Source organism: Simochromis diagramma, unplaced genomic scaffold (genome assembly GCF_900408965.1).
Source record: "Simochromis diagramma unplaced genomic scaffold, fSimDia1.1 OVJJ01000604.1, whole genome shotgun sequence".
Taxonomy (NCBI): Eukaryota; Metazoa; Chordata; class Actinopteri; order Cichliformes; family Cichlidae; genus Simochromis; species Simochromis diagramma.
Window position 1 is genome coordinate 3,826,548 of NW_024387416.1, and position 19,864 is coordinate 3,846,411.

The following is a 19,864-nucleotide window of genomic DNA, read 5'->3' on the forward strand; positions in this document are numbered from 1 at the left end:
TGATAGTGTCTTTGTACGTGAGCTCAGTCTCAACGTGGTTTCTATTTTGTGGAAGTGAATGTCTCAGTGGGCTCCACTCTAGTGTTTCTTTTTCTCCTCCCTTTATTCTTTTCTTGTCTCTTTGATCATTTCTCCCCCTTCCCTTTTGTCGTTACAAAAGCTGTGTTGTGATGGGGTGACCTGGATGTTTGGGGTCTTCAGGTGTTCCGCGATACGGCTGCGTTGAGATTTTGGTTAATATCGGTCACATTCTTAACTTTTAACATGCGCAAAAAAGCATGACAAGATGGCCACGAGATGGTCTGCTATCACGGATATTGTTGGCACAGTGAAAACCTGTCGACCCTGATGTCAGGAAGTGCCCTTTGTAGAGTTAGAAGGAATATGTAATCGTTTCATCTGTCAAGCGGCATTATCACATAAGTTATATCAGTGTGTTGTCACATTATCAAATTGCTTAAATACTTTCATATTGCGTTCATGCCTTATTAAACCATTAATCGTTTAAAATGCTGCACGACAAATACTGTTTTCCATGAAAAACACAAACAAGTAACAGTGGTTGAAGACTTTGTCTGGCCTCATGAATAGCAAAGATTCTTCTCACTTCATTCATCTTCAACCCAAAGAAAGTTCAACTTTTAGAATTTTTTATTTCCTGGGTGGAGTCACAAGAGAAGATTCATAACACTCGTGATTCTCAGTCACAGCTAGCTATTTCAGCTTAACACCCAGCAAAGCACTAATGTGCACAAACTTTGACCTGCCTGGTATCCACTTATAACTCATAGAAATTATTAATAGAAACCAAAAAAACAATATTTTGTACTAGCCTGTAAACATTCCTTTGGTAGTCTCCTTTGATTGCCTCGCTTTTGGTTCCACGTTCAAGGGGCGGAAGTTTAACGCTTTAGTCGGCTCCATAGTGTAGTGGTTAACACATTTGCCAAACATGCAAAAGATGCATGGTTCTAGTCAGGAGGAGATTATCAAAATCCCTTGAAGAGTTGTATCAAAAAGGACAGCTTGGATAGAAATATGAGGATATTGACACTTTGCAAACAAGGTAGCAGCCAAAAGAAACTTTTTTTCTTGTTACTAAGCTAAGCTAACCAGATTTAATGGGCAGGATTTTTTTTTTTTTTTTAATCTTCTCATGTGACCCCACCCAAGAAAGCAAGTATTTCTGTTTTCCATACCTACAAGTGTGTCTGGAGAGATCGACGCCATGCACTTATCATATCAGAGATCGCCTTTAGATATTCAGTTTTCATGGATTAAATGTAACTGAACTAGCCAGCAGCTCATCAGGTGATCAGGTGCAGTCTCTGTTGTCATTTTCTCAGTAAAACTATTTTTTTCTCTCACAATTTCAAGAGCAAAGCAAATATAATCAAATTTGGTGATTCACGGGTGAATGTGAGCGTGACCCCCACCCTTTCCACCCCCATTCTTTTAATCATTTAAACTCTACACCATATAAAATCACTCCTAACTCTCTTCCCCCCCCCCTCCCTACCCTTATTTCCTGCATCTCAACAGCAATCAAAGGCTTCTCGCCTCAGCACAAGATCACTAGCTTCGAAGAGGCCAAGGGCCTGGACCGCATCAACGAGAGGATGCCTCCGCGGCGAGACGCCCTGCCTTCTGACGCCAGCCTCAACTCTCTCAACAAGGCCCTGTCCTCGGAGACCAACGGCACAGACGCCAAGGGGAGCACCAGCAGCGGCAGCAACATCCAGTGAAGGCCCAGCAGCAAGGCGCCACCTTGGCCGACGGGGCTGCCTCGCCCCCCAGCCTCATCGCGACCCGCCACCACAGAAAAGGGGCAGAGGGTGAAGGTGTGGGAATGGAGGAGGAGAAGGAGTGTTGGAATGTGGAGGGGGGAGGCATCTATGGCTCATAACGGGGGGACATCTCACTTGCTAGTCTTTGGATATGCCTTCAAAATATTAGTTCATAGTCAAATCTGCTAAGTTATTGCCAGGTCACATTTCTGAAGGGTCAGGCCGTAACCGCGCTTGATTCACCTCCACACCACAGTATGTCAGAGAGGGAGAGAACGATGGGGGAGAGAAAGAGAGATCGAGATCTTAAAGGTGATTCAGTTTCTTGTTTTTCTTTTTTTTTCCTTTCTTGAAAGACCCTTGCTCATTTACACCGAAACGGAAAGTCGTTTAACTTCTTACTAACTATCGTACGTTTACAAAAATACAGCACTAAAAAGGACAGAACATGAGATAATGTTTTTAACATATAAGGGTGTACAAACTAAATAAGGACTATTTATTGATAACTTTTTGTTTTGCTACTCTTATAAAATAGCTCTGAAATTAATTAGGCAGTCTTAAAAAAAAAAGAATGTTGCAATGTTGTGGAAATGCCAAATAATGGAACGTTTTATGGTTTTGTACATATTATGCTTACCTCAGGTTCTTTTGGTGTGTGCTTTGACCTGATTTTTCTGTATAATGGCTAAATAACTCAGTAATGAATACCTATTTTCTTGAGTTTCATAACTGGAATTTACACTTAACCTATCTATCATTTGCAGATATGTTTATTTTTTGTCTCTTTTGGAAGGGGGGGGGGGGGGGGGAGGGTAGATTTATTGTGGCTTGCTGGAAATGAGTGTTATTTTTTTTTTCTCTTTTTAAGTATTGCGAACAAAGTAAAAATAGAGAAACTATATTGTGTAAAAAAGAAAAGGAAAAAAGAATACAATAAAGTGTCTGCCTATGCATGTTTTATAAAAAAAAAAATCAAACAAAAGGAAATAGAACATCTGAAAACTTTGGCTGTGGAGGCCTGTTTTGAAATATATTGCGCTTTAGTGAACATATACTGGAAACGTATAACTGCATACTTTCAATTAACACCATGATGCTCTATGCCTTCTTTTTTTGTAATTGAAGCATTTAATTATCTATGATGGATGAGAAATGAAATTTTTAACCTGCGCTTGTAAGTGCACACAGTCCAATTAAGCATGTTTGACAATTCTTGTGAGGTGTGTGGTTACATGTGGAACTCCAAAATGCATGATTAGCTGTTTGTGTCATATAACAGGTGAATCGGTTTTGTTTTGTTTTTGTAAATGTGCCACAGAAAGTGTAATTTGATTATTATTATTATTATGACTATTATTTGGACCTCTGCTTTGTATATCAGTTACAGGTTTGATACTGCTCAATACTTTAAGATGAAACGAGGAAAAAACAAACTTAGATCTTTTTTAAGAACTGCTTTAAGTGCCCAAGTAATTCACTACACGACATGAAGCCTTGCTTTTGTAATTTAACTTCAAAACTGTTGGCAGATGAGGCATGCACTTGCAACTATGAAAAGTATTTTATATAACTGTTCAATAAAAATGTGCATGAATTTCAACTTGAAATGAACCTGAATCTCCTGTGTGTGTGGTGAATGCGTGCGTGAGACCGCAGGTCGGCCTGCAAGTCGTCCCGCAGTGGATTTCAAATGCGGTGTGATCAGGTGTGTGTTTTGCGGAGAGATTACAGGAAGCCCACTCATGTTCTGTGTAATTTAAACCTGTGAGGAAACCAAAGACGGTAGAGGTGTGGTATTTAATTTGCAGCTCAGGGTTCAGGAAGGGAAAAGCGCCTGAAAACCGATAGAAGTCATCGTCATATATGGTTTCATACGAGTTCAGTGTGATTCTCCGCTACAGCTCCAGTCAAACACAGCTTGGCTCAAAGCGCTGCAGTATGTAAATAGGAAATTGCTACTTGGCAGTTCCTCAGCAAAGGTGTTTCCTCTTTATCAACCTCAGTGACTTCTTTGATTAAACTCGGGAGGCTAAGCTCAAACATAATCACTGTGCATAATCACACTTGTTTGTGAGAACAGGGATCTGCAGCCTTGTTTCTTTTTTAAATACATGCAACTGCCACTTTATTAGCTACACCCGAGTTGGACCCTGAGGTGTTGAAAACATTCCTCAGATTGATGTGACAGCATGGCTGCACATCCATGATGCGACTCTCTGGTTTGCGCCACATCTCAGAGGTGCTCTTCTGGATTGAGATCTGGTGACTGGAGGCCATTCGAGTGGAACGAACTCACTGTCACATTCAAAAGAAGTTTGAGATGACCTGAGAAGGAAGCCGTCAAAGGATGGGTGCGCTTTAATTAAAGAGATCGACATGGTAAGCAACAGGTAGGCTTGTGACTTTTAAACAATGAGGGAATTGATACAAAGGGGCCCAAAGTCAATATCTCAAACACCTGAACTGCTCATACAAGTCAGGACGGAGCCATGCTTTTATGCTGTTTATGCCAAATTCTGATCCTTACATCCAAATGCAGCATGAGCTCGAGACGACACTTTGCAGTAGCAGTTCTTAGCTGATGGGAGTGATGTTCTGCATACCTTTCTTGTCACAAGTGGTTATATATTGGCAATAGTGCTGCCTTCCTGTCAGCTAGAAGAAGCCTGGTCATTCCCCTCTGACCTCTGGAGTCAACAAGATATCTCCACCCAACTGCTAACTGCATATTTTCTCTTTTTAGGCCACTTTCCTTACTCATACCAACCAGCCTGCCAAGGACAAACACATTAAATTAAACAAACACTTCAATCACTTTTCTTCCTCATTCTGATGATTGATTTGAAGTCCAGTGAGTCATTGTGAGCATGTCAACAGGTCTAAAGGCACTGAGCTGCTGCCACGTGATTGGCTGATTACACATTTGTATTGACGAGGAACTGAATAGGTGTACCGAATGAAGTGATCGGTGTGTGCATGTACATTAGGTTGCAGTTGAAGTTTACGTTTAATTTTGGAAATGTCAGGCTTTCTGAAAATGTGTTGGGAAAATATGTTGCAGCTATTTCTATTTTATTGTCAGTGGAAAAAAACAATTTCTAATTAGTAAAACAAACATTTAAGTCATTCTATATTTTAGCTAAGAAGTCCACTTCTCGTGTGTGTGTCTCAAGTGTCTTTCGTTTGGACCTCCTTTCATTTATTAAACACAATGTTTAAATGAAAGGAAGTAAACTCTGACATCCTGTTTTTTGGGAGGGCCCAAAAACAGCAGTTTGGTTTTGTTGGGGGGGGGGGATAGGGTAGGAAACAATATGAGTTTTTAAAAAGAAAAAGTTTTTCAAGTAAAACGTTTCAAGTAAAAACGGGCAGTGTTCAAAAGTGAAGAACTCATTTTGTCTTTGATTATAACCTCACTCTGTATAAAAATCCAAACTAATTTTGTGATGCTTTTGCAAAAAAAACAGCTGTCTTGACTTTATGCATCGGTCGATGTGCGAGTGTGTGTTACCACCAACACGCCTGGACAACAGGTTTTGTGAAGACATTGTTTAACAAACAGTGGAGAATGGCTGGCATCTCAGCGGCTCCCCTGGGCTGTCAGGTCTTTGTCATCAGTTCCAGTCATTATTTACCAATCTGATTCTATCTCTCTGTTTATGTGTGTGCGTGATGACCGAACTGTGTAGTATGTTAATGGTTTCCAATGGATTAAGGCTTGCAATGTGTCACCACTATCAAAATTTACCACAGTTACTTCACTTACGCACAGCTCTGGCTCAGTGTAACTACTTTTTTAAAGATCTAATCTCATCTGTTTTGTCCGATTCTGCTCCGTTCACTCTCCATGAGGTCTCTCCAGTCTCCTTCACCCTCGTTAAGTGGTGTCAGAGCAGGAAAAAATAAGCAATGGGAGTTGCCTTTGGGTTCCACCACATTATACAAAACTGACATGATTGTTAAATAGACCCAGAATTGAGCCAAGTGCCTGCCTTGTGTTAGTCTCTACATCCACCCAGTTTACGTCAGGAAGGGAAGCCAGTGTATTTCCTCCCCTTCTCTATCTAAAGGAAGTGCCAAAATAAGCATCAGCAGCAGAGCACCCAGGCTTGGACACCTTTCACACGGGCCACTCGAAGGGAGACGTCTAAGGAGTTCACAGCTGCAGAATCGCCATGAAGTCCGTCAAGGTTTTTGCTGTCCTGCTTCTAGCATCTGCCCATGTCTTCACACAAGGTAGGGCGATCATTCACAATGGCTACAGCTTGATCACATGCTGATAGAAGTCTTCAGCACTCTTTAATAGTTAACAACAACCTTGTTTCTGTGTGGGGAGGATTCTGTAGAATGGCCGCCTTCACTGATTTATAGTAAAACTAAACGTAGTAGGCTTTCTATCAAGATGACCGCCTCCATAGTTGTGTTCTGTTTTGGTTTGAGCACTGGTTAATGGTGCTTCCCTTTAACCCATGCGTTTCCCCCTTGGTGTGTGCAATAATAAAGATCACAGCGATGGTCAAAAGTCACTTACGTTACTTTAAGGACATCCACTCAGACTATTTTTGCTTATCCAAGGGAGATAAACTTGGAGCACATTTTTATGTGATTGTGTTTCTATGCCTCCAAATCTTAACGGAGACCTTCAAACTAACAAGTCTGACAATTTGTTTCTGATTTTTGCGAGTGAACAGATGTTAGATGCAAGTCAGAACCTCTGGCATGAAAAGCACCAGAGTGCCACATGGCTACTGACTTGTCGTTTTTTTTTTCCTTGTGCAGAAACAAAAGAACTTGAAAGCTTGTCTGTGCCGAGCAGATAGGTGATCTAACAGCAGATAGGCAGTGAGAACCAAACCGCCCCCTCTATCACAGAGACAGCAGATTATTGTCCTGAGCCTGACAGATCCCAGGTGACAGCCAATCTTCTTCCAAGGTTTAAGCGGTAAACAAGCTGGAGGAAACGCCCACGCCTGGGCCATTAGAATTATCTGTGTGAGATTTTGTTCCGCGACACATAAGGAAAAGTAATGAAGTGTGGGCCTGGTAGGATCCGAAACGCTCTGATGCTGGCAAATCTTTAGCTTTTGATCTTTAAACTTGCTTTGAAATACTTGAGGCTTGACTTGGATTTGCTTACCTGATTAAAGGACTGAAAAGGCCACGATGCGTCGCAAACAATTTACACATACTTAACATTTAACTTTACCTCGATTTACTAGCAGGAACTTAAACAACTCTCTGAATGATCCAACATACCGAAGACTCGCCTCGTACTCTTCCTTTAATAACTCAATGACCTGACTTGAGACTTGCCTTAAATACTTTAGAGTTATGTCTGGCAGGGAGACTTGATTTTCCTTCCTGACCAGATTCATGAAAAACAGTCTGATCTTTGTGCGGTCAGAGCAGAAACGTCCTGTTAGCCATCAAGCTGCCGGACTGCAGTGAAATGCACTGAATGAAATCGTGATCGACAGCAGGAAGCTTAACACGGGTCGGGGAGCAACAATTGTATGTGTCTGGGACAGGATGCAGCTTCACACTGCTGCGAAACTTGGGGCAGAGGATATCCACCTCGACATGCCGTAATCTCCTTCTCTATCTAGACTTTTCACCCCCTGTCTGACACGTTTGACCCTCGGTCGTCTCAGAAGCTGGCCTTTAAAGTAGCGCCAAACAGTCACGACGCAGGATGGCGGTCAGAGCTTGTAAAGCAAGCCTGTGACTCAGTGAGCAAAACTGGGCATAAATATCTTTACAGTTTCAACCAAGGATACACAAGTAATAACTTACTGTAATAACAAAAAGGAAATATTAACCATTTCCTTTCTCGGTTGAGTATTTTTAAAAAGGTTTGTGCACATTGGAAAAGAGCAGCAACATGTCACTTAAGTTTAGTGACTTGTAACGATGACAAGTGAATTCATCGTTGGCGGCACGGTGTTCAGCAGAGACAAAGAATACCATCACTTCCGTCACGGAAGCGACTTCAGATGGAGCCAAAGAATTCCATTCCCATGAGTAATTATGAGAAATGCAGGGTTACCAAAGCAACCACAACCCAAAATCTTCAATGGAGACCATACAGGTGGACAATATAAGCTGTAGCCACTGCTGCACCACCCGTTGGTCAGTAAAATCCTGCTGTGAAACCTCAAGCTGAGCATTTCTGCTGGAGCCATCTTTCTGTTTCATACCCTGACGTGGCGAGTCAGGGCCTGATCTGATGGTGAAACCAAAGACTGTACATAAAAGATAGACATACCTTCCAGCGGATGCAGAAATACCTTAAATCTGGATCGCAGAGAACAATCCAACCAAAGAAGGCACTCAGGGACGTTACAAGACAGACATGCAGACAAAGATTTTGAGTTTTTAGATGCAATGAGTTCAACAGTGAGCTGGTGTCGGTTGTAGATTTTCTCTGGATAGATGACAAAGTGTGTTAATCTCTCTTGTAACCTCTCCACAATCACATATATCTTTAAATAACCACCAAAAGACATTTATGTGGACCTAATCAAATCATTTTCCTTAACTTCCTTCATGATTTCTTCATACCACACAGGAAACGAGCCAAACTCAACCCAAACCACAACAAAAGCACCAGGACCGGCAACATTTCCAACAATAGCAAAAAAAACGACAACAGCAAAGGCAATAACAGTAGCACCTCCCTCTCCTCCTACAGATACGACCACATCTCCTCAGGATGGTGAGTGTGTCTTAAAGCCCTCTTCCAAATTTCTTTGCATTTCACTTTGCTTTATTGTCCTGTTTCATGGAATTTACATGCATCTCCTGAGCACAAAAACGGTTTCTCAAAGCTCACCTTAAAACCATTTTTAGGACACACCTGTAGATGTAGAAGCACGGTTTGTGACCTTAAACTGCATACTGGAGTACTTGTAAAGACATTTAAAATACGGTGGATTTAAAGGTAATAAATAATATACTGTAGTAAAGGGGGGGAAAAAAGGGACAAGATGGTGTGCTTTTAAAAACAAGCTAGTTTGGGCTAAAGACTGCTTGTTTATTTTATCGTCAAGCTCCAACAGATTTTCCTACAAACCTTCATTACATTCTGTTTTCTAGGAGACACGCCTAAAGCCAATACTATGTTACCTACAACTACTACTACTACTACTACTGCTGCTGCTGCTGCTGCTGCTGCTACATCCACATCCGCCCAGAATGACTCTTTGACTACTGAACTAATGAACAAGACAAGCATTGGAAGTAAGGCTCTGTATAATTTTATATGACATATGTGGTTTGTTGAAGGGTTTCTACATGTGCTTTAGTACAGAGACGATTTAAATGAACTTCATTTTGTATTCAGAAATAAAGTGTAACAATGTATATGGAAGGCAGTTTGACATAGATACTTTTAACATATTTCATGAGGTTTTTTTCTTTTTTATCAGCCCCCACTAATGTCTCTCAGAGTGAGCATTCTGATGTCCAAAGCAGAGCAGGTCAAGGTAAGTGTGGCACGTGTGAGCTCCTCAGTGATAGGCATAGGTTGCTTCACTTGTTACAAAAATGATGACCATGTTTGAAGCGTTTTTCTTTTTCTTTCTTTGTTTTCTGAACAGATGACACCGATCCTGACCAGGACTTAGGTACACAATAAAATAAAATGTGATCATGCGATTTTTTTAAAGCATTAAAAACACATCAAACAACTAAAACAGTTTGTTTTTCAAATGAAACAACGCTGCTCTTTACTGTCCACAGGTAACACTCCTCCTCCCCCAGGTACAGTACTGTTTGTATCGACATGATTGTTTGCCTCCCTCTCTTTCTTTTTCCTTCTGTGCTCTCTTCTCTTATTGATAACCATCCTTCAGCACTTCCTTGTTGAAAATGTTGAAATTAAAAGAAATCCCCAAACAGCTTCACACATTATAATTGAAACCAGAATCGTCTGTGAGTAAAAAAAAAATTAAGTTAATTGATGAAATATATAAATAAATAATGAATTTAAATGTGACAGGACAACAAAACACCACTGACTCTCAAAGCAGATCTTCAAGGACATCATCACCTCCCACTAAAAGGACCCCTCAGGAGAACAGTCCCGGTAAGTGATCCTGTGTACAGTGAGCTAAACGTGAGGTCATGAATGGACATCCCAACCGTGTTTAATCAAATCAAAATGTGTGTCGTTGAAAGGTTCTCAGGCGGGTCAAACAGAGGAGAAATCAGCAGGTAACAAAGCTAATCAGTCTGACTTTGCACACCAGCGATGCAGCAGGTGCAGTAAAATGCAGCCAATAAAAATATAGACACTAAATAAATGGTATATGATTAAACGCTAGCAACAAGTAAATGTAGATATTCATTCATTCATTTCATTTTCACTGAGTCATATTGAATGATCTTGATATGTAGCTCTTCTGGTCCTCCATATGATTGACTTATAATCTAGAGATGAAGATGAATGCATAGACTGTGAGTATCGTTTGTTAAATAAAAACCTTGAACTTGAAAGCACAAAAAGCTTCAGAGCAAAGAAAAAAAAGGGAAAACAGATCAAAACAGAAAACTGGTGTCCTACTGGGGATTACGCTATCAGCAACACCGCAAGCAATTTGGGATTCCTGATTACATATATCTGATGTGTGGGCAAAAAAATACACAGTAATTACTGAGATTCCCATTTGCCCAGCCCACTGACTCTGCCACCTCAGAGGGCTGAATCATTCCACTGCAGGGCTCCAAAACCTTTAAAATAGCCCAATCCAATAAAATCTTGTTTTAAAAAAGGTCACATATTATGTTGACAGACTTTAATTTTTTTTTTTTTTTTTTTAACTTTTTAATGATTTGGGGGATAAAACTCTGCACTGCAATGCAGAGTCCATGTTCACGGGCTGGTAGAAGGGCCGTTAAAGGTCGAAAGTGCAAACTGCGTGGTTCTGCAGCTGCTACATCACTGCTCTGCCCTTTGGTTAGACGCAAATGTGGAAGACGCACGTCACACCAGATGGATACTGATAGCCGTGTCCTTCGTGTTCCCCTCCCCCAGATAAAAAGCTGTGGTGGCTTGTGTTGCCCGCCATCCTGGCCGCAGCTGCTATCGCCATCGTCCTCAAATTCAAATCCAAGAAAGTCCACAACCCCACAGGTACATGCTCTGCCAGGACGCCCATGCATGAGTGCTTACACTGGGATTTATGATTTGAAAAATTATTTTAATTCAAACAAGCATGTGTGCTTATCATTGCCTTCTGTTGTCTTCTGCTGAACAGAAACCGTCGACACTGGAACTGAGAAGTGAGTTTGATATTAAAAGATCAGACAGATTATGCCATTTTCAGGGTGTGTGAAGAAAAGCCAAACATTTATCTCTTTAAAACCCTTCACAGCGCATCTTTCCAGAGAGCTGAGAACAGCAAGGATGGCGTCATGCTCCTCGGAGTTAAATCATCAGGAAGAGAAGAGAACGGTGAGCCACCTTCCCTCTATTTCCTGCAGCGGGTTCCTCCCGACTTCCCTCTGTTTGCGCATTCTTCCATCACTTGGTGAAACTGTTTCTCCAGACATCGAATTTCAATTATCCCAGGGAAGTGCTGGGCTTTTAATATCCTCATTGTACTGTATGGGGCTTCTGGGGCTTTAGCTAGGCAGCAGAAGGTGTTTCCTGTGATTTCGCGTCCCCCGCCCTCAAACAAGCAGCAGGGCTTGAAAGATAGGGACATCCTAACATAAACGCAGATTATTTTGGACGCGACCTATTGTGCACTGGGTAAATGTCAGCGTGGCCCCACATGCTACTGAGGCGTGCGTGCGTAAAGGCACGAGCACATCCACGGGCGCGCATGTCAAGCATAGTTTGCGCACACACCCTAAGTTACCCCTTCACCCCACCTACTATAAAACACAAGTTGGCCAACGAATGCAGTGCCTTCCTTCCCAGTCAGGCCTGCATGCCTTTGGCAGGGAAATGGAATAACGCTTCAGGAATTCTGATGAGGAAAAAAAAAAGAAGGGTTTGTTTTGTTGCAGGCTGCTGGAGCGGAGCTTTAAAACAGCAAACGCAATAAGATGAAAATCACAATTTAACGGCCTTTTTGACTTTTCAGGTTGGAAAATCAGTTTTATGAATTGCTCCTGTTCTTTTGTGTGTTTCAGCTGAAGCCAGATAAGAAGAGTCACCATCGCCGCCCACACACTGATGGTCTGAGAAAGCTGTTTCGATCCTAGGTCTCCTTTTTTTAAGCTGTAATGAAATATTTTAATTTTTTTTTAAATAAAAGATGCTTTCAAGTGTGATTCTGTATGCAGAGAGCAGTTTTATGAAGTAGGGCGTGTGACTGCGATGATAAATCTTAAAACAAACGAACTTGATCTCAAAAGTAAGGACCGCAAAGCTCATCTAAAGAAGCTGACACGCCACCTATTAAATGACAGTGGTGACTTATTATTTATACAGCCTTTATTTGTGCAAACTACTGCCGCAAACATGTTTCCTGTGTAGTGACCCCAGATCCTTCACGTTAGTCTTATCATACGCTTTATAACTCTGTAATCATCCTTTCGTTACCTTCTTATCTGCCATTTACTTTTTACTTGCCAGGAGCCATTTTGCTAATTATGAAGGTTTGGGGTTTGTTTGATGTGCGCTAGATATTTGCTGTTAGGACGACTTGTTTGCGCGTGTAACTCAGCTCACATAGGAATTTGCTGCAACAGAGGGTCTGTTAAATGTTTTTGTGGGGTTTTCTTCTACAAATGTTGCACCAAAGCACACATAACTAAAGCAAATGCAAAAGGCTGTTTGGATTTATAGACACTGGAACTACTTTATGCTTTGTGGCTGGAATTTGTCATCATCAATTTCCTCAATAAATCACTAGAAAATGTCTTTTTTGTGCTGCCCTGTTTTTTAACATATACATATGCATCTTCTGATAGATCTGAAATAGCATATAGGAGATGTGCTAAATGGATAATTTAATCATTAAAATAAATTAAAAGTTCTAATTTATTGTATTTAATTGTGGTTCTTTGTGAGCGAGCTGTAGGACACCAATGGTGTGAGTTAAGTGATTCACCACTAGAGGGAGCCAACAGGTAACTACGGAATGAAAGAGCAAAGAAATGTTTTTGGCTGCTGTTTATTGCAGCCAGGTTCCAAAGGGGTTGTTGACAGTGGAGTGAGATATAAGCAACGATAGTCAAACACACCTCTCAGCTTCTTCTTCATATTTCCACGCAGTGCGTAACAAATAAGTTCAAGAGCCTCCCTCCCAGATGGTGTTTTGAGTATATAACATCAAACATAAAATCTCTCATGACCTTCATTTTGCTCTGATTCACACACTGCCCTGTTAGGTCTGACCGTGGCCTTCGTAAAATGAGACCGGGTGACAGCTTGGACTGTGGGCACGTTTCCATCAAAGACACGGCGAGCAGGTTGGCAGAAGACCCTCCACACACAAATAAAATGCGCTAACAGCTGTGGCCGGGGCTGTGACATTCAGGGCATCGTGGGGAGCTTTCTTCGCGCTCTCCTGCTCAGTGTGTTTGTCCCCCTTTTCGACCCCTTCTCCTCTCTTGACTCTAAATAATCAATATGTATCTTTGCCTTTTATTTTCTCCCACATGCTTTTGTTCCTGTTGTTACAAACCTGAATCCTTCTGTCTTTTTACATTTTAAGGCACAAGTCTTCTTAACTAAAAGTGCATGCTTCGCAGAATAAAAGGAGATACTCGGAGTCTGAATATGTCAAAGTAATCCTGTACTCTGGGATAGAAATATGGAGTTGGAAATGAGCATAGCGGGCCTTCATTAACTGCCATTTGAAACATTCACATGAACGTTGAGTCATTTTATTTTAAAAGCACATTTAATAACAGCAGCACTCGACCCAAAGCGCTTTACAGTCGATGCATTTAGAGGGGACAGTAAAACTGTGCATCTGAGGAAGTAACTGGCAAGGATTACAAAAACAGATGAATAAACTATCAACGCATCAAAGCTGTAAAAGTTTTTAAGAAAAGGTCGAGTTTACATTTACATCAGCTGTGGGACACGATCTGAGCTGAAGTAGCAGATTCATCCAAATCTGGGGGCAGACAGCTTTAAATCTGAGAAATGAATAAAGAAGTCTGACAGGAGCAGTTGTGATAATGACCTAAGTGACCTGGGGCAGAGAATAGTGCGAGCAGATCAGAAATGTAAACCACTAAAGCCTTTAAAAAGCTAGGAAGGGAGCGATGTGCTTTCTTTTCTTAGCAGCTGTTAAAAACCAAGCTGCTGGATTTCAGATCGTTTGAAGCCGTGAAATAGTTGAATGGGTGTCAGCCCCGGACACAGCGCTTCACAGATGACCAGCCAACAAATTACAAAACCATGGACTGGGGATAAAAGTTGACTTTTTTAATATTGCTGAGATGTAAGCGATGCCTTTCAGAACATTTTTCATTTGTTAATTAAAACTGTTCAAGCTGCCTGTGAAAACAGAGATTTTGAGCTCACTGTGCGACACATAAAAGCCTTTTATGTTTGAATTTATAAAGTGATAAATTAAAGCCTTCGTGACCCACAGACTTTAAAGAATAGGTTTAACTTTTTTCTGTGTGTGTGTAAGTCCTTTTTTAAATGTACAACCAGCAAAACGCAGCTACACACCGATATGAACCCCGGCACATGCAACCTGCTTTCTCCTGAAATGCAACTCAGCAAAAAGCTTCTTGTTATTCAGTTTCCTAGCGGGGGCAACGAGGGGCATGTTTTACTGGATGGAGGCGAGTCCCAGATCGGCATACCACGTGTCCTCAAGGGGATAAGAGAAGGCTCATCTGAACCAGAATGGATTAGTAACCCGAGACCTGACACGTTTCATCTTTTGCTTCATTCAGGGAAACAGGAGTTGGGGAAAAATTATCAAGCGGATTCGGATTTGACTCGACTTACTGACAGGAGGTTAAGGTCGAACGCAGCAGTGCCTCACATTACGGGCCTGCTCTCAGCTGTTTCAGTGGAGCAGATGTTTGACGCACAAAGCAAAACGAGCAGAAGTGGATGTGATCTTGTGCAGAAGTGCAAACGCACTGCACCTCCTGAGCTCAATTTCCGAGTGCTTAAGAAATGCTTGTGTTGTAGACACTGCACGAATCAGTTTGCTGCCCAGGCTACTGCGGCTAACTCGCACTGCTGCAAATTACAACAACGCCTGCAAGATAAGAACCAGAGCTTTGCAGGACAGGTCTCGGGCACAGTGTCTGGAATAAATCACACACGGTGTTCTCTTCATGGCAGATTTTCAATATGTCATGCAGCTGACACTCGAGATGATAGTCTTCAGAATATAGAAGTGTCTAGATTCTTTTAAACTTTACTCGATGACCTGGATAAATATCTCTTCAAAGGAATCTCTTCTTGCTTGTAAATTTTAATTGCAGGGTGTAAAATGTTGGTTGCTGGCTTTGAAACGATTAGATACAGAGTTTTATGTGCTGGACTGTGCCCTAATACTGATGATGTTAAGAGGCGCTGCATAAGAGCTGGGAAATTATTTTACTTCTACTTGTAATCTACCTAAAGTACAAGTACTCCTTATTCAGAGCCCCTGACCCACTTCTACCCCTTAGACAGCTACTAACGACCTTGCATATTTTTCATAAATGTCAGTCCAAACCTCATAACCCCGCCTCCATAATGACAGCTCTTTCGGTCCTTGCTGTGTTTTTGACACATGTGAACTTTACCAAAGTCCTTGCTTACCTAACACTTGTCAGTATATTTCTGCATCTACAAAAGCAGCAACATTAAAGAATGTGACTTTTTTTCCAGGGCATATCTAGTTCCCCCCATGTGACCGGTGGAAAACGCTTGGTCTCTCCGTCTCTCCCTCGCCCACTGGATTCCATTACCCTTTAGCCAGCAGAGCTGCTGGGGGTAAGAGGGTCAGATCCAGTTACTGGGAGAAAAACTCTGTTGAGACTGTAAGTGGTGAGAGATAAACCGCTGATGAACTGAACAACTGTGCTCGCCGCGTTGCCTGCCAAATGTATACACACAATACAGTAAGACAAGACATTTTTGGCTCAGCGGCTCTATAGTCAAAGGGCTTCCTCCTGCCTCACAATCCTGAAATTCACATTTTGATCTGGTTTAAAAGAATATCTGGGGAAATGTTTGCACACTTTACTCATAACTGTACTTTTGGGAAGTGAAACCCACTCAGACTTCGTCTACTGATCTTCTGTGTTAGGATGAAGGTCTTTCATACGGCAGTGTGTCCTTTTGATGAGGACATTGTGCACTCTGTGTTTGGGGTGAGGTTCACAAAAATTGGATTTGAGATGAAAAAGGGATTTATTTTCAGCTTTTGCCTCAAATTTTCTAGATAGTACCGTTGTGTCAATACAGCTAATAAAATTATGAATAAAGTTACTTTAAAAAAAATCTGTTTTTAAAGGGCCCACATGAGAATCTGGGACTGTTGTGGAGGGCCACCAGAATAAGTTCACAAAGAGATAAACTTGATACTGAACAGTAATGAGTTCAGCTTATTGGTGCAGTCCCAGTCTATCAAGTGACACATTGGGAATATTAATTAACCACCCCTTCTTTAAAGTGTGTAGTTTAACTTTTATTTTTTCTTTATTCGTTTACCTTATTGATTACAAAAATATTTTGCGTTTTCTGATCAAACAGCAATATGAAAACTCACGTGGCTTGGTTACAGGCTTAAACATAGCTCGAGGTCTCTCTCTATAATAATAATGAAACAGTCATAGATAGCTTATTAACATTTGCTGGTGACCCATAATCTACCAAACAGGTGGCTGAAACGTTGAGTGCATATTAAAACACGTTTCGGGCGAAGTTAACGCTTTAAAATGAATACAAAAACGTTACGGCGTGTTATCTTGCCCACGTAGCAACACAAGAAATCACCCCCAAGTATTGGTCAATGAATTAATTTAAATGCTATTTCGCAGCCAATCGGAAAGGAGCTGTGTCCCGCGTCCAGCGCCTGATTGGTCAAGCCCTCTGGTCAGCTGAGTAGACGAGGGTATAAATAACCCTCAGAAGTTTCACCCCGTTGCAGTACGTCTGACTGTCAGTGTGTGTGTGTTTCTATATTAATGTGTGTGTGCGCGAATTTGTTCATGAGGAACCGTCTAAATTAAGTTATTTTGTATTAAATAATATTTAAGGTGAGTCGTTTAATGCTGCGAATGAGTGTCTTTTAAGCTAGCAGTTAAGAATTGAGGGGTTTAATTTTTTATTTGTTTAGGTTTTTTTACGGCTTTTTGTCGTTAAGGGCTACATTTTGAAAGTTTTAGCATCCTGAGGTAGCTACCTCAGTTAGTCATTTGTTTAAATATAGCTCAAACCATCCGCTTGGACTGACACAATGACGCTACTATTTTCAGGCAGCTTTTCTAAAACTACGGGAAAACGGCCGACTCCAGGAGAAACAGGCTATCACCATGGTTGCTACGAGCACGTTAAAGCCCAAAAGCAGCGAGTGTGTTTCAGAATTGGCGGATAGAAGATATGACCACGGTTGCATTGATGCAGGTGAGCTTACTAGTGTTTTCTTTTTGTTTGTGTAGCTAACCTGCTAGATGCTGGATACTTCTAGTTGTGCGCTTGTTTATCCCTGTGTGGTGCATGGCTGCAGCAGTGGGGAGGAGGAGGGGGCGGGTACAGATGAAGTCATCCCTTCAGTTTGTCTGCGAAACAGCAGCCCACGATTAAAGGCAAGTCTGAGGCTGTCTTTCTCTGCACATTGCTACAAGATTGTGCTGCAGAAACATGATATTTTGTGGGTGTGCAGCTCAGACTCTTGAGATGGTATTTCGTTTTTAAGGGACTGTTGACACATTCACACAAAGCAGCTGAAAAGCATACAAACACAGACCCATTCCTTCAGTCATTGGTGGAGTTGAAATCTTGTGATTTGTCCCAGTTGACCTAATAAAATACCTTTCAATTTTACTGCAGCTGATATGATTAAGTCAGGATTATCTGACCTTTAAATGTTTATCTTGCCTTGTTTTCCCAGGATTGGATGTCTGGTTAGACTGCTTAGATGAGACCCAGAGGACCGCAGATGCCACTGAGGACAGAACCTGTCAGCAGCTGGCAAAGATGTTTGAAAACTGCCTTTCGCGGGCTAAGAAGACAACGCTACACTGCTCCTCTGTGCTGGTACCAGAGAAGCTAACGCGGAGAATAGCTCGTGAAGTCCTGCGGCTGGCATCTTGCGAGCCCTGCGGTCTGCGCGGCTCTGTTCTCTACGTCCACCTGGAGTTGGACAAGGGATGCAAGCAGCTCGAACGCATCGTGTACGATGCCACCGTGGTGCCTACATTTGAGCTGACTCTTGTTTTTAAGCAGGATGGCACCGCCTGGCCCAGCCTGCGGGACTTTCTTTTTATGGGAACCTGCTTTGCGCCGACCTTTAGGCACGCACTTAAACTGAGTCCAGGTTTCCGTCTCGTTAAGAAAAAACTGTACTCCTCCTCGGCAGGTACCGTGATTGAGGAGTGTTGAACTTTTGTAGGGATTGGGGATTTGGATATTGGGTTTCCTGTTGTGAAATGCACTTCTGCCCAAATGTAAATGACACTCCAGTGGTGTCACGTTTTCTACAGTGTTTTTGTACAGCGCAGTGTTAACTATTAGCCAGTCAGCTTTGGATGTAAAGCCAGAAGCTTGTGCATCAGAAAGCCTGATTGTTCTGATTAGTCTTTTTTTTTTTTTTTTTTTAAATCAGCAAAATTGTAATGTTCTGGGTGTTTGTGTGTTTTCTAACATGAGTTGCTCAAACACCATTTGAAGTTGTACTTTTTGCAGATGAATGTAAACCGATCCCAAAGTGTGAGAGGGACATACTGTCGGGTACACTTTTCTTAAAGACACTAGACACTTTCTTGAGGCATCTGTGTGTTTCCAGATACGTTGAACGCTCAGCCACAGCGAGCACACAGAGGGCTGAATAAGAGTCTGACATTTAGTCTTTTGGGGGCCATATTCTGGTTGTGTGATGCTGTATTTAGGGCTTTGATTGTTTTTAAGACTATATGTCTTGCGTAGATGCTGCTGTCATGGTGTGGGACTTCCCACACTATAGGGGAATATGTGGATGCCTTAAATCTCATGCACATTTTTTTTTTTTTTTCACATAGCTTTGTCACAGCTGCGTCTCTTTCTAAATGTTTTATTGCATTTTTATTTTTTTACCCCCCCTCCTCCGCCTGATGCACCTTTTCAATGCAGAGACTTTATAAATTATTAAAGGATGGTTCGCCCAAGTGATGTGTATTTGTTTTAACAATTAACTTGTTTAAAAAAAAAAGTCCCAAATCCCCCTCCCCCTTTTTATTTTTTAACTTTCCATTGTTTTTCAAATTTGATGTTGAAACAAACGGAGTTGTCGGTTTGGACAATAAAATCACTTTAATGTTCATTTTTGATTCCACGTGTGCTCTTTTCTCCATTCTTATATTGCCATGGATATCCTGTCATGGCTATGCCTGCAAAACGGGGATAATTCTCCTTTTAGACACAGCAACAGGCATTACAAGATCTTGACAAGAATGTGGCACTTACTTGATCCTTAAAAGCTTAAAAATGTAATTTGTTCTGCAGGCTTCCACACGCCACTCTCCTGACTGCTCATAAAGCTCACTGGCTGCCGCTGTGTGTCCCTGCAGTGTTTGTGTGACATTTCTCTCATTGTCTTGAATGGTTGGGATTTTAATAAACTTGTGAGAAATGCGAGTGAGATGAGCAAAAGATTATGAGACTCGTGTGGTGCATGACAAGATTCCTCCCAGTTTTGCTTTAATAAGGAATTACTGTCATAATTGTTTACAACTTTTTACATTTGTGTAAAAAGTTAGTTATGGCAACACGCCGGTCATGCTCAAGTGGCGAAACAGGCCGCAGGGGTTACAGCAGGTTAATGGCAGAGTCACATGATGTTGTGCAAGATGCGCTGCATACAGTCCTTGTGCAGGACAATGAAGCTCTGATCGTCTGGTTGGCGTCACACGTAACGACCTCTGATCCCGTTGCTTTGCTGTGCTAATGTGGGTCA

At 41.7% G+C, this 19,864-nt stretch overlaps 3 protein-coding genes across 5 annotated transcripts in view; all 3 read left to right on the forward strand.

Moving 5' to 3' along the window:
- LOC120721835 (serine/threonine-protein phosphatase 2B catalytic subunit alpha isoform) overlaps positions 1 to 3,397 on the forward strand; it is a 66,300-nt gene extending 62,903 nt beyond the window's left edge. For all 3 annotated transcript variants that reach the window (XM_040012488.1, XM_040012489.1, XM_040012491.1), the window contains one exon: positions 1,543 to 3,397. In XM_040012488.1, the coding sequence (XP_039868422.1) occupies positions 1,543 to 1,745 (203 nt within the window). In that variant the 3' untranslated portion in view covers positions 1,746 to 3,397. The remainder of the gene's footprint in view (positions 1 to 1,542) is intronic.
- Positions 3,398 to 5,759: 2,362 nt separating this feature from the next.
- Positions 5,760 to 12,663, forward strand: LOC120721838 (salivary glue protein Sgs-3-like). Its single transcript, XM_040012494.1, has 12 exons — positions 5,760 to 6,026; positions 8,359 to 8,505; positions 8,886 to 9,029; positions 9,218 to 9,274; positions 9,389 to 9,415; positions 9,531 to 9,551; positions 9,790 to 9,876; positions 9,969 to 10,004; positions 10,825 to 10,923; positions 11,048 to 11,072; positions 11,165 to 11,244; positions 11,931 to 12,663. The coding sequence occupies exons 1-12, from the start codon at positions 5,966 to 5,968 to the stop codon at positions 11,942 to 11,944; spliced, it is 798 nt and encodes a 265-aa protein (XP_039868428.1). The 5' UTR covers positions 5,760 to 5,965; the 3' UTR covers positions 11,945 to 12,663.
- A 4,168-nt stretch (positions 12,664 to 16,831) lies between these two features.
- Positions 16,832 to 19,231, forward strand: LOC120721839 (DNA damage-inducible transcript 4-like protein). Its single transcript, XM_040012495.1, has 3 exons — positions 16,832 to 16,970; positions 17,190 to 17,337; positions 17,825 to 19,231. Exons 2-3 carry the CDS (start codon positions 17,247 to 17,249, stop codon positions 18,313 to 18,315), a joined length of 582 nt encoding a protein of 193 aa, XP_039868429.1. The 5' UTR covers positions 16,832 to 16,970; positions 17,190 to 17,246; the 3' UTR covers positions 18,316 to 19,231.
- Positions 19,232 to 19,864: the final 633 nt, after the last annotated feature.